Source organism: Canis lupus, chromosome 23 (assembly GCF_011100685.1).
Source record: "Canis lupus familiaris isolate Mischka breed German Shepherd chromosome 23, alternate assembly UU_Cfam_GSD_1.0, whole genome shotgun sequence".
NCBI lineage: Eukaryota > Metazoa > Chordata > Mammalia > Carnivora > Canidae > Canis > Canis lupus.
Genome location: NC_049244.1, coordinates 20,203,814 through 20,216,869, shown reverse-complemented (window position 1 = coordinate 20,216,869; position 13,056 = coordinate 20,203,814). Strand labels below are relative to the sequence as shown.

The window sequence follows — 13,056 nt, the reverse complement described above, 5'->3', positions numbered from 1 at the left end:
CAGTGGTGTCTCAGCTTTGCTTTCCCCAGGAGACCCTTAAGACGAGAATTCTAATACAAGTAGTTTTTTAGTGGTGCAAGGAACAAAGGTAGAGGTAGGAAGTAAGACGGGGTAGGAAAGACTGTCAGTAAAGGACACCTTTTATTTTTTTTAAAGGTATTATTTATTTATTTATGATAGTCACAGAGAGAGAGAGAGGCAGAGACACAGGCAGAGGGAGAAGCAGGCTCCATGCACCGGGAGCCCGACGTGGGATTCGATCCCGGGTCTCCAGGATCGTGCCCTGGGCCAAAGGCAGGCGCCAAACCGCTGCGCCACCCAGGGATCCCAAGGACACCTTTTAATTAAGCCATCCCTCGCAGTGAAAGTTGCCTAAGGTTAACTCTGGGGAATTGGATAAAGCACTTGCCAATTGTCCCACTTTACTATCAGCTATTGGTTGAGGGCTGTTCCTAGGGAGTGTTCACAGAACACCTTAAACTACATGGTGTAAAACAGCAGCTACTATTTATCATAACTTCTGGTATATCTGAGGGCTGACTGGGGCTGGGCTCTCAAGCCATTACAGAGGCTAGAATTACCTGAAGGCTTCTAGATTACTCACATATCTGGTGTGGGCCCAAGAAGACTCAAATGGTGAAGGGCTTGAACACCTGGGGCTCCTCATTCATCCCTCATATTTGGTCTTTTTCCACATGCCTCCCCCCCCCGGGTAGGCTTCAGGATAGTACGACTTATTATATGGGCTTTGGGGTTTCCAAGGTGGGGGTGGGGGAGGGAGAGATGAACAACTTCTAGTTGCTGTTTAAACTTTTAGTTTTTAGGAATCCCTGGGTGGCTCAGCAGTTTAACGCCTGCCTTTGGCCCAGGGCCTGATCCTGGAGACCTGGGATCCAGTCCCACGTCGGGCTCCCTGCATGGAGCCTGCTTCTCCCTCTGCCTGTGTCTCTGCCCCTCTCTCTGCCTCTCTCTCTCTCTGTCTATCATGAATAAATAAAATCTTAAAAAATTTTTTTTTTAGTTTTTAAAATTGTTGCCAAGTTATGCTGGTGCTATTTTAAAATAATCTACCTGGCCGTTCACAAACCTTACTTTTAGGACCCCATTACGCAGTCTTAAAAATTATGAGCCCCAAAGAGCTTTTGTTTATTTATTACAGATTTTTAGTATATTCAGCTTTAGCTGAAACATTAAAAATATTTCATTCATTTTAAAACAACAAAAGCATGTTAACATTTTTTAATGAAAGTAACTTAATTTCCAAGGCTAAATCATTAGAAGAGTGGCTGTTTTTTATATGTGCAATTTGCATATATATTTAAGACTGCTGGATTTTCTTAGCTGCTTCTGCATTCAGTCTGTTGTCATATCACACCTTGTGTAGTCTCAGCAAAACTTCACAGTACAAATGTTGAGAGAATGAGAGTTAAAAAGGCAAATACTGTTTAGAATTGTGAAAATAGATTTGATCTGTGGGCTTGCTGAAAGGGACTTGGAGAATTGCTGATCTAGCCTTTCCTGCATGTGAATACCAGCTTTAGCTCAAAACGTCTTTATCCTCCAAATCCACATGAGTTCTGAGCTGAGGGACTTTGTAGTTAGCTGGACCTAGGATGAGAGTCGCCTGTTTGGGGTGTTTACCCAAATCCCTGGAAGGAGGATGCAGGTTGAGGACAAAGAATCAGTAAAATTGCTACAATTAAGAGACTGGAAGGACAGTTCTAGGCTGATTGGGCAGTGTAGGCAGGTAGGTATTCTGAGATGCCCTCATAAATAGGTTAACCATGTCCTATCCTAATTGGAACACTTTTAAGATCAAAAGGGGCAGTAAAAAAATTAAAATCAGTTTTATTAAAAGCTTACCAAACAATAAAATAGTTCATACCACATGAAAAATGACAAAAAAAAAAAGAAAAAGAAAAAATCACTGCAGCAAGATAATGCAATTTTCTCTGCTCTATGGCAAGATGTTGCACCTGTTTCTTGTGCATTTACACTTGTCACTTCCCACATTTCCCTCTAACCATGCCACCTCCTGCCTACCTCACCTGCAGTTTGAGATTGGCAGCAGTTGCATTGTGGAGGCTGTGCAGTTGAGTGTGAGTGAATGGGAAATCTTTAACTGTGTGGTTTTTTCCAAAAGGTATGCTGTAGAATCTTCTTAGAGTTGAGTTAAACCTGGTAGGTTCCTCTTTGAGAATTTTGGAATCCCTTAAATAGCTTTTCTTGCAACACTGTTGCTTTTGAGGATCTACACTAAGTCTGTGGAGGGAACAAATGTTAACAGCTGTACCTTATTTCCTCCAAAAAAATCTAAACAAGAGATTGAGCTGTACTGCATTGCTCACCCCAGTAGAAGAGTTGGCTGTGGCTCTACGAACTGATTAAGAACCAGAGACTAATAATGGACTGCTATTTACTCATTTAGATAGTAGTGTTACATATGCTAATATAAGCAATGCAACTAAAAAAATCAGGACTCAAACACCTTATTCTAGACAGATCTCCTGCTTTGGATTATTTTGGTGGCAGTAGTTACATAGCCTTAGAACTTGAATCTGTTCTGACCCTGTTTTTCTAACTTCTCTGGGGAAAGAGCAAATTAGAATTGTTCTTAAGTCAGGCTTGTTTGATCTTCCCTTATATTGAATACCTACCTGTTTAACCTTGTATAGAAAAAATGGCTTTTGAGACACAAGAGATGACGATCTCTTATTTAATTCTAATTGTTCCTATGTGCCATTCTCCACCCTCAATTCCTTTTAGGCCCTTGAATTTGACTAGTTTGCATTTCACTTGCTTGGTACTTTACCCTCACTTGCGTATCAGTAGCCCAGAGGTTAAAGCGTGATTTTTAGTTCAGTTTACTAAACATTGTCTCATTACACAGCCAGCATCTCTCCCTGGTGATGAGTAAGGACCCACTGATGTTCACAGTGTTTTAGATCTGTTCTTGTTTTACTATCCTTACTGTTGTCTTTTTCACATTATCTTGAAACTAGTTTTTTGGTGTTTTTTTTTTTTTTTTAATTGTGTCCTTATTCTGTGTACATCTAATTTTTTTTCAAGATTGGAATATAGAATTCCAGAAGGGCTGGACTGTCTTCTAAAGCAACAACTTGTAGGTAAAACTACAATTGAATGGCTAGCTGGAGAGATTGAGCTTTTCTAGTTGTTACTTCACCTAATTTGGAAACATTGTCATGTAATTCTGAACAGTGGTTCATATTTTGGCCAGCTAATTATTGTTAATTACTATTATGCAATGCCATTTAGTATGTGTAGAAAATTACTATTCTCTAAAGGCCTAAAATCTGATCTAAGGGAGATCGTATATTGACAGGGCTGTAGCATTTTGTGTAAATACTTACCAGTCCACTTTCTTGTTTGGAACAGATTTTGAAAACAAACTCTACAGCTTCCATAATCCTAAACTCAGCCTTGTGCTTCATGAAAAGTTGCATCAAATTGCTTTGAAGGTTTATACCCTTTCTGCTGGAGTTAGAGAGTAGGCACCATTTCCTCAGTGTTGATATGACACAATTTTTGGGGGGGGGGTGGTGGTTCGTGGGGGACATGGATCATGTTGTTGATCTTAAGTGTCTGAGACAGTTTTCCTCCCCATGTGTAGGAAAATGTAACCCCCTATTTGGGCCCACTTCTGTTCCAGTGCAACTGCTTAGCTACACTGGATGGATACCACTAATGTAAATTCTTACATAGGAGTCTTTTAGATTGGCCTTTGAACTACAAGTTCTTCCCAGGGAATGGTAACCTGGATGGTACATCCCTAGCAATACCTCTTTGTAGGAGAAGAGGTCTCTCTTAGTTACTAGAAAGTGACCAGCCCACTTTTTAAAGCAGTGTCATCTCACCAGCCACGTCACTAGCATGTTACCTTATTCAGATTTTCTGATTTTTCAAGTTTCTTCTGCCACTCACTTCTAGGTTACAAATAACAACTACTTTATGAAGGGATGGTGAGAACAAGAAGCTTTTTGTTTTCATTTTTTATAAAATTCCTTTGCATGTGTTGTGTAGTTGTCATGGAGAGGGCAGCTTTCATTCTCTCTGGAGAGTATGTCTATTGGGAGATGATTGTAGGAGATGAGGATTCCCTCTGGTAGATTGCTGCATTCATACTATTTTGTCATATTCTCTTTGAATTTCTTAGCAAAAGAAAGTCAATTAAGAATGGATTTTGAATAGTTGGTTGTGGGAATATAGATTTGATTGTGGATCTCTTCTATCAGCATTTTCTAAGTTCTCTATGTGGTATTTAGTAAACATTACCCGGGTTGATACTTGCTTCTTACTACAGGGAATGATAGGCAGTGAAGGAGAGAGCTAGAGAATATAAATGGTAATTTAAATCTAGAAGATTAGAGGGTATAGTTGGTATTCAGTTACCACTTAATGTCCTCTATAGCTAGCTTCTCAAACTTTTAATGTGTGAATTCTGATGCATTATGTGTAGGGTGGAGCCTAAGTCTGCATTTCTAACAAACTCCCAGAGGATGCTGATGTTTCTTTGTCCAGAGACCACATTTTGAGTAACAGGGGTCTGTAGAACATTCAGGGCATATGCAAATCTAACTTTTAATAACAACCACACAGGATCTAAAAAAAATTTTTTTTCCTGTGCCACGCACAGAGTAGTAAAACAAAGATAAGAGGATGAGCAGTAGAGTCTTGACAACAGGGATTCAAACTGTGAAGCTTACCTTTACTAGCTCAACTCAAGATTTCCAGCTTTGGGCACTATTGACATTTTGGGTTGAGAGAATTCTTTGTAACAGGGGCTGTCTGGTGCATTGGAGGATGTTTAGCAGCACCCCTAGCCTCAACCGATTAGGCCACTCCCTCCTAGTAGTGACATCCAAAAATATCTCCAGACGTTGCCAAATGTCTCCTGGGGGGCAAAACTACCCTTTATTGAGAACTGCTCTAAGGCAATTAGAATATAGGAGTTTGTAGGATTTTATGACATAACACACTGTATAAGCTGCTGGTTTGCTTTATTATGAAGCTTCTACAAAGAGTAGACCGGGACTAGCCAATCAACAGTGTTTGCCAGTTCTTTATTTTTATGAAGCATCAGTCATTGTACTATGGGAAAAGTATCAGAGATTACTTGGGATTTTTAGGTGGGTAAAATGAGTCTAACTCTGTTGATCATGAGCCTCTACCCTTTTTTGAAATACGCTGGTACATTTGCTAACTTGCCCCATTTTCCACTTATTTTGTGCTGTTGATATACAGGTGCTTGTCTGTAGCATGTATATCTTTTCCATCTTCCCAAACTTTACCCTCAACTTTTTTCCTAGGATATAAGACCAGATAACTAAGCTTTTTAAAATTATGCCTAAAATAATACCTGAATTAGGGTTTCTGTCTTTATATGCAAGGGTCCCATCTCTCCCAATAAAAGTGTTAAAAATTGATCTAGAAATATAATGTTTACAAACACTGATTATAATTTCACCTTGCTTCCAGGACATTCTTTAAAAATTAAGATGTATCTTTGGTTGCTGTTGAAATGGAAGAACAGTAGTCTATAGTAAGTTAGTATTGAGGATGGGAATGGGGGAGTACTTAAAAACATGACTTTTATACAAAATGAAGCTTAAAACATTAGCTTATGTCATTATCTTAGAGATTTTTAAATCAATCTAGAGAGCATATCAAATTCTACAGTAAGACTGCTCTAATGACAGTTTTTCTAATTGGTTTTATTTCCTTAGATTATACCTTAAATGACTTGTATTGATTACATTTTATATGATGTGTAGCTGCCTTTTCCTGTGGTTATGGAGGAAACATGGGTTTTGAGGATTAAGGGAAAGGGTGGTAGAGGTGAGAGTCCTTGTCATTAAGTTAATTATTCAGGGGGTATGGTGCCAATCAGTCAAAAGGCTAACTTTTCTTCAGAAGAATATTGTGGTTCATGACAATCCCTGCTGCTAATGTTAATGTATCTCTATGAAGTCAGAAACCATTATAGAAGTAAACTATTATTTCTCTTTTTTAAAAATTAAGTTCTGTGCCCAGCGTGGAACTCAAAACTCCAAGATCAAGATATGCACTACCAACTGCCAGCCAGGCACCCTTGACTGTTATTTTTCTTAAAATGTTTTGCCACAGCTCTATTTAAACTAGAAGGGAAAAAGACTGAATCAAGGGCAGAATTTTTCTTTTTGCCTTGTATAAGAGTTCTGTATCTTTTTTGTTCCCATCTTCCCTTAAACTCCCATCTCCCACACTTTCTAATAATTTAAATTAATAATTTAAATCACATGCCATTTTAAAGTACACTTCAGTGAGTGTTTGAAAGTGAAGTTAGATTTCTTATTGTGGAACTAAAAAGTATCTTAAAGGGTGGGGACAGAAGGCTGGTAAAAGAATATGTTGACCTGAGGGTAAACCTAGTTAGTCATTTTATAGAGAAGAGGGTGGGGTGCTGGAACAGACCTTTCCCAGTAGTGTTGCACGTAAAGCTTGTTCCTTGTTCTCCTTCACGGTGGCTTTCTGAGAGCTGTAAACTTGTGCCCTCACCACTACCCCCCATAGGTCTCTACCCACCTTCTAGACCAGTAGATCCTAACTTTTACAGTGAGAACCTGGGGGGGGGAAAAAGACAAAATATTTGCAGGCCCATAGAATTTTTGTTTCATTCTATGATTAATAAAATGTATATGACAAAGTTTATATGAATTCCTCCAGTGACAGCTTTTAAAGTGAGTAAAGTTTTTATTCAAGTAGCCAATGCTTGGTTGTTCCAGTGGGTTCTTAGATCCTTCCCTATAACTCCCAGGTTCCCTGGCTGAGGATCTACAAGTCCATGCCATTTAGTTTTCTCCAGGGCTCCTGTTTCATGCTTTAGGATTTCAACCACATTTGATAATTATTTCACTTGTATTCTTTTCTTAATATAACCCACCTTTATTCTCCGTTTTTAAAGTTTAACAGAAGTGTGGCATTTTTTATTATAGTTTTTTTCTGAACTTTTAGAAAAGCTTACGCCCAAACTGAAAGCTGATTACAAACAAGTAGCCACCTTGATTTGAATTTCCAGTTATATCATAGGTGACACAAGCTCTAATGTTAAAACTTATGTTCTAAACTGGTTGTCCTACTTCCTGTAACTGGTACCAGTGGTTCCCCAGAGCAACCAATACCTGTTTAAAGATCCCCATAGATTCTTAAGTCCCTTCTGAATATTCTAAACTCAGCCTGGGATGAAGGGTCAGGAATCTTGAAAGTTCCATATTTACTTTACCTACTTACCTACCTTACTTACTTACTTAGAGACAGAGACATAGGCAGAGGGAGAAGTAGGCTCAACGTGGGACTTGCTCCCGGAACTCCAGGATTATGCCCCGACCTGAAGGCAGACTCAAAGCTGAACCACCCAGGCGTCCCAAAAGTTCCATAGGTTATGTTGAGGAACAATGAAATTTGGAAATCACCTATTTTCTTTACAATCCATAAAAGCTGCTTATGGTGGTATACTGTTAAACATGTCATGTCAACATGTTGCTTCTAGGGTTAGAGGGACCTTACTGTTAAAGTTTTTTCTGGGTCTGTCTTAGCATTAGCAACCAAGCTGTGAGGATAACTGTATGGAATGCTGCCATTACTGGGTTTCGGATGGCTTTGCTTCTGCTTTGGGACTTGGTTCCTCATCTGTAAAAAGAGAGGTTTACAGCAGATGATTGTCCTTTGCCTTTTAGCCTTAGATACCATGAACTAGAAAATAGGTATCTGTTATCTGCAACCTCTGTATCAGTGGTGTCTTCTTCACCTTGTTAGTCCACTTTGTAGTTAACTCTAGTTGGGTAAATAGGTGTCCTGGCTGTATTGGCCAGTGTACACTTTTTGCCCAAGTACATATGCTGGATGCAAACATGTAGGAAGACCAGATGACCAAGGGCCAGTTTTAACCTCAGGATATGAAGCTGTAATCAAGATAGTAAGTATCCTTTCACTAGAAGTTACTGCATATTCCTTGAAGTAGAGGGTTGTTTAAAAACTCTCCCTACTTCCCACCTTGTGAAAATATGGCCAGTTGACATGTAAAAGTATCAAGTGATCCTTAATATCATTTAATGAGAGACTACTGTGGGTCTGTTCTACAGAGGTTATCTCCCCCCCCCCCCCCATTTTAATTATCAAAACATTCTTGAGAATTTGTGGTTTAGGTTTAGTGACCTTAAAGTCGCACAGCTAATAAGTACTCAAGTCCGTGTCTAAGCTCTGTGCCTCTTGGCCAATTTGGGTCTACTCTTCCCATTAGCCCATCTTTTTTTTTTTTTTTTTTTTTTTTTAAGATTTTATTTATTCATGAGAGACACACAGAGGCACAGACATAGACAGAGGAAAAAAACAGGCTCCCTGTGGGGAACCTGAATGCAGGACTTGATCCCAGGACCCCAGGATCACAACTTGAGCCAAAGGCAGACTCACAACCACTGAGCCACCCAGGTACCCCCATTAGCCCTGTATTCTTTTGTCGGTATTTTCTCCCTCCTTTCTTGCCAGCCACATCATGTTTTCTTCCCTAACTTTTGTTTCTTTTTGGTTTTCTTTTATAAACTCATCTGAAAGGAAAAAAAAAAATCTGTGATGGATTTGTGGAAAGTATAGCAGGCAGGTATTTTGCCCCCTCCTCCCATTTCCCTTTTTACTCTTTCTCTTAAATGGAGGAATTGAACCTCATCTCTAACCAATTAGCAGAGGGCATCTTGAGGACAAGGATTTTTTGTCTTATTCATTATTAAAATCCCTACCATGTAACTTGGCCTAGAAGTACATTCAATAAGTATTTGAGTTCATACCATCCATTCATTTTAAAATGCTGTTTGCCTCTCTGTAGAAATTAGTCTGTGTGATTGGGATGTAGAAGTCTCTCCAAGTAAAGACCTTTTTGTTGTTTGGCTGACATACATCATGATCCTTGAAGCAACAGTTGATAACTAGGTTTGAGAAATGTGAGCCACTTTAATACTGTCATGTCCATGCTGTGGGAAGTCTTTTTAAAATTAATATCTGAAACCATTTCCCAAACTTGTCTTTTCCTCTGTCCTCAATACCTTAAGTCCTGGTATTGTTTACTTGTTTGGGCAGGTATATTAGGCTCTTCATTGGTCTTGGAATTGGAGGGTAAATATTTTTATTAATAATTGTACTTGGATACAGAGCACTCTGCAAGCCAATACAATGCTTTGGAAGGGTATTATGGTATAATTAAATATAAATAACAGCGATGTAACAGGGAAAGGGATAAATTAACATCCCAACTCTAATATTTAATTTTATACATTGAAATGCAAAATAAATAACTTGTCATTTCTCACCCAACATGGTTTATAATGGAGACCATACTGTAATCCATTGGATTTCCTCTTAGGGTAAGATTATGGAAATAGAAGAGCGAGGAACAAGAACCACAGTCAGTGGGGTTAGAAATGAAACTTTGTGTTTAAAATGGTTATCAGAAATGACTACTGTGACCAAAAACCACTGAAATTTGTCACTAAAATATTGTTTACATTTTCTTATGAGGTATCGAGAAGGTTGAGAATTGAGGAATATCTTGCTTATTCACAGCTTAAGTAGGCTTAGAATGGTTTAAACATTCTTTATTATTCAGTTTACTTGACCTAAGGCTGATTGGTTTTTTGCAGTCCAGAGTCACATTGTGTCTGAAAGACACTTCTGTTTGTGGAGCGAAACCACACATTAAACTAAAAGGAAAAGAAGAGGTCTTCTTTTCTTCTTTTTTAAATACCCTATAAGAAGTTAGATGGGGCCACCATCTGCTTACCTTCTGATGTATTACTTCACAGTGCTGGTCCCAAAGGCGATAACATCTATGAATGGAGATCAACCATTCTGGGGCCTCCAGGATCCGTGTATGAGGGTGGTGTATTTTTCCTTGATATCACTTTTACACCAGAATACCCCTTCAAGCCTCCAAAGGTAAGAACTTCCCTAATTTATAGTCAAATTTACATACTGCCATGAGAGACTGTTGAATTTTAATCACAAAAGGTAGATTTCTGTTCTATCTTAATGAATCTTTAAGTACATTTGGATGGACATAAAAAACTGCATGGGGTAGGCAGGGCTTTGCCTCTTGGCAGAGACCATTTCTAGAAATATGTGCTTTGTTTTGATGGTGTTTAAAACCCTGCTGTTTTTAGTGACATAGCAACCCAGAATCAATCCTCTACTTTCCATTCAACAGGGGAAAAAGTTACTGAACAGTTAAAAGTATCTGTGCACAGAAATGACTACTGTGACCAAAAACCACTGAAATTTGTCACTAAAATAATTAGGAAATCAGAATCTCCTACCAAAGCTTTGGATTCTGCTCCTTGTCATGTTTTGGCCTTGTTCAAATTCTTCATCTCCTGGCTTCAGTTTTCTCATCTAGGATTGTATCTCCTCTGATACTCAACAATTTATGATTCTTATTTTTACTTTGGAATGATTCTGTGTATCTCACAAAATTAGGAACCAACCCCACCCCACCCCCCACACCACCCCCCACCCCCAGCAATCCAGACTCACATGACTTGTGTTAATTTGTCTACTGCTATGATCCTTACCCATTTCTGCTCCTCACCTTTGGAGACTCCATTATAGTGATCCTGTAACCTAGGTAGACAGGATACCTGCAGGATCTAATGTAAAAGTCAGAAGAAGCAGAAACAAATCTCATCTTCAAATTATTATTTTTTACAGTGTTTACAGCTAAGCATCTTGCTTCTGTTAGTATCTCAGTTTGAATTTATTATAAGCTTATTTTAAGGCTATGTAGTACTACCAGCTAACACAAGAGGTCAGCAATTAGTTATTTCAAACTTGAAAAATTAGGAAAACATTTAAAACATTAGTGAAACTGCTTAACCAAAGTTACCTTTTTTTTTGTTGGATAACTTTTGAAATGACAGAGTGTATCAATGAACACTTCTACTCTTAGATTTATTAAAGTCTCTTAACCTATCTGTATCAGCTTTAAAACTCTATTCATCTTTTAAAGAAACACTTAGTTTTAAATTAACAGCCACTCAATTGGAAAAGCAATTTAGTAAGAATTTCATTGTTTGCTGTTTAAATTTTAATACTTTTTTTTTTTTTTAAGGTTACATTTCGGACAAGAATCTATCACTGTAATATTAACAGTCAAGGAGTTATTTGCTTGGACATATTAAAAGATAATTGGAGTCCAGCACTAACCATTTCTAAAGTTCTCCTTTCTATCTGCTCCCTTCTTACAGACTGTAATCCTGGTAAGGTTAATAATTCTTTTTTTCTTTTTTTCTTCCTTACCTGAAAAATACTTGTTTTGATAAAGTACAAAGCTTTTGAAGAACAAAAAGCAGGGATGCCTTGATGGTGTAGTTGGTTGGGTCTGACTCTTGGTTTGGGTTCAGGTCGTGATCTCAGGGTTGTGGGATCAGGCCCTGTGTTGGGCTTAGTGTGGGGTCTGCTTGGGATTTTTTTCTCTCCCTTTGCCCCCCCTGCTCATGCGCACGCTTGCTCTCTCTCAAATCTTTTTTTTTTTTTAAAGGACAAAAACTAACCTTTTTTGAAAGAAAGTTTTAAGAAAAGTTCAATCTACTAGTTGAAAAAGGCAAAAATATCTATGCTCTAGGAACAAAGATTTACAAAATTGCCTTAGATTTTTACATTTGTCATACAGTTCCCCTAAACCACATACTTCTAACTAAATGTTGAGCTTCTTTGCTTAATAGTTAGTGGTTATTGGACTGATTAGGGTGAGAGGAGGCTTAATTTCCTTTTATTATTAAAGATTTACCATAAAAGATTCTATTTAGGTTTCAACTTAATTGTTGGTTTTGACCTAGCAGCCTGGCTTTTTCTAGGTAACTAATGTAGAGGTAAATAGTGTTATATTGCAACAGCCCAGAGGACTTGAAGGAACAGTCAGTGTGAACACAGCTGGATGTTCATCATAGCCTTGAACCTTCCAGTTTTTATTGAACTTACTTAACACTCCAGTTGGGTGGTGGTTGTTGGGAGAAAAATAGAATGAATTAAGGAGATGAAGCCACACTAGTACTAAAGCCTGAGCATTCTACTAAGTTTTCCCCTTGCATACTGTTTTAGAAAGAAAAAGTGCCCAGGAAAATGGCATTTCAAAACTGGTTTTGATCACAAATACTTTGGCTAAAATTTGAAACGGTCTTTTCCTTTCCTCAAAGTAATCTACATTTTTTTCTTCCAGCTGACCCTTTGGTGGGAAGTATTGCCACTCAGTATATGACCAACAGAGCAGAACATGACAGAATGGCCAGACAGTGGACCAAGAGATACGCTACATAAATTGGGTTTTCACAATTCTTACATTATTTGTCTGTCACAGAGAGAGCTGCTTATGATTTTGAAGGGGTGGGGGAGGGTGGGAGTTGGTAAAGAGTAGGGTATTTCTATAACAGATATTATTCAGTCTTATTTCCTAAGATTTTGTTGTAACTTAAGGTATCTTGCTACAGTAGACAGAAGAATTGGTAAAAGCAACTTTAAAAACTGTCATTAGTTCTGCAATATTAGCTGAAATGTAGTACAGAGAATAGACATTTGGGTTCAGTTGCTTGTAGTCTGTAAATTTAAAATAGCTTAATTTTGTACAGGTTACACACATGGCCATTTATGTAAAGTCCTTCCAAGACTACAATTTTTTTTTTGTTCAAAAAAATTGGAATTTCTTTTCCCTTCTTGGGAGGGAACATTGATATTTAACAGTTTTTAGAGACTGTCATCTCATATATATAAAATGGATATGTGGCTATAAGACACCATATAGGAAATGAGTAGTTATGTATTTTATTTTATATGCCAATCTACTTTATTGTGACAAGATAAGAGGTTTGAATCACGACTTGTGAAAACCTGTAGTAAAATACCTTAAGCTGTTAACTGTAAGGTGTGGAATAGGAGTTGCTCAGTGGATTGGTTATATGTTGTGGACTACTTAAGTCTGCATTTGTTACTGTGCTAATAAACAATATTAAAACAAGCACCTAA

The 13,056-nt window shown here is 38.0% G+C and overlaps 1 protein-coding gene across 2 annotated transcripts in view; it reads left to right on the top strand.

Annotated features, from left to right (window-relative positions):
- Window positions 1-13,056, top strand: part of UBE2E1 (ubiquitin conjugating enzyme E2 E1) — a 75,457-nt gene extending 62,401 nt beyond the window's left edge. For both annotated transcript variants that reach the window (XM_038570713.1, XM_038570712.1), the window contains 3 exons: window positions 9,849-9,981; window positions 11,150-11,297; window positions 12,257-13,056. In XM_038570713.1, the coding sequence (XP_038426641.1) occupies window positions 9,849-9,981; window positions 11,150-11,297; window positions 12,257-12,354 (379 nt within the window). In that variant the 3' untranslated portion in view covers window positions 12,355-13,056. The remainder of the gene's footprint in view (window positions 1-9,848; window positions 9,982-11,149; window positions 11,298-12,256) is intronic.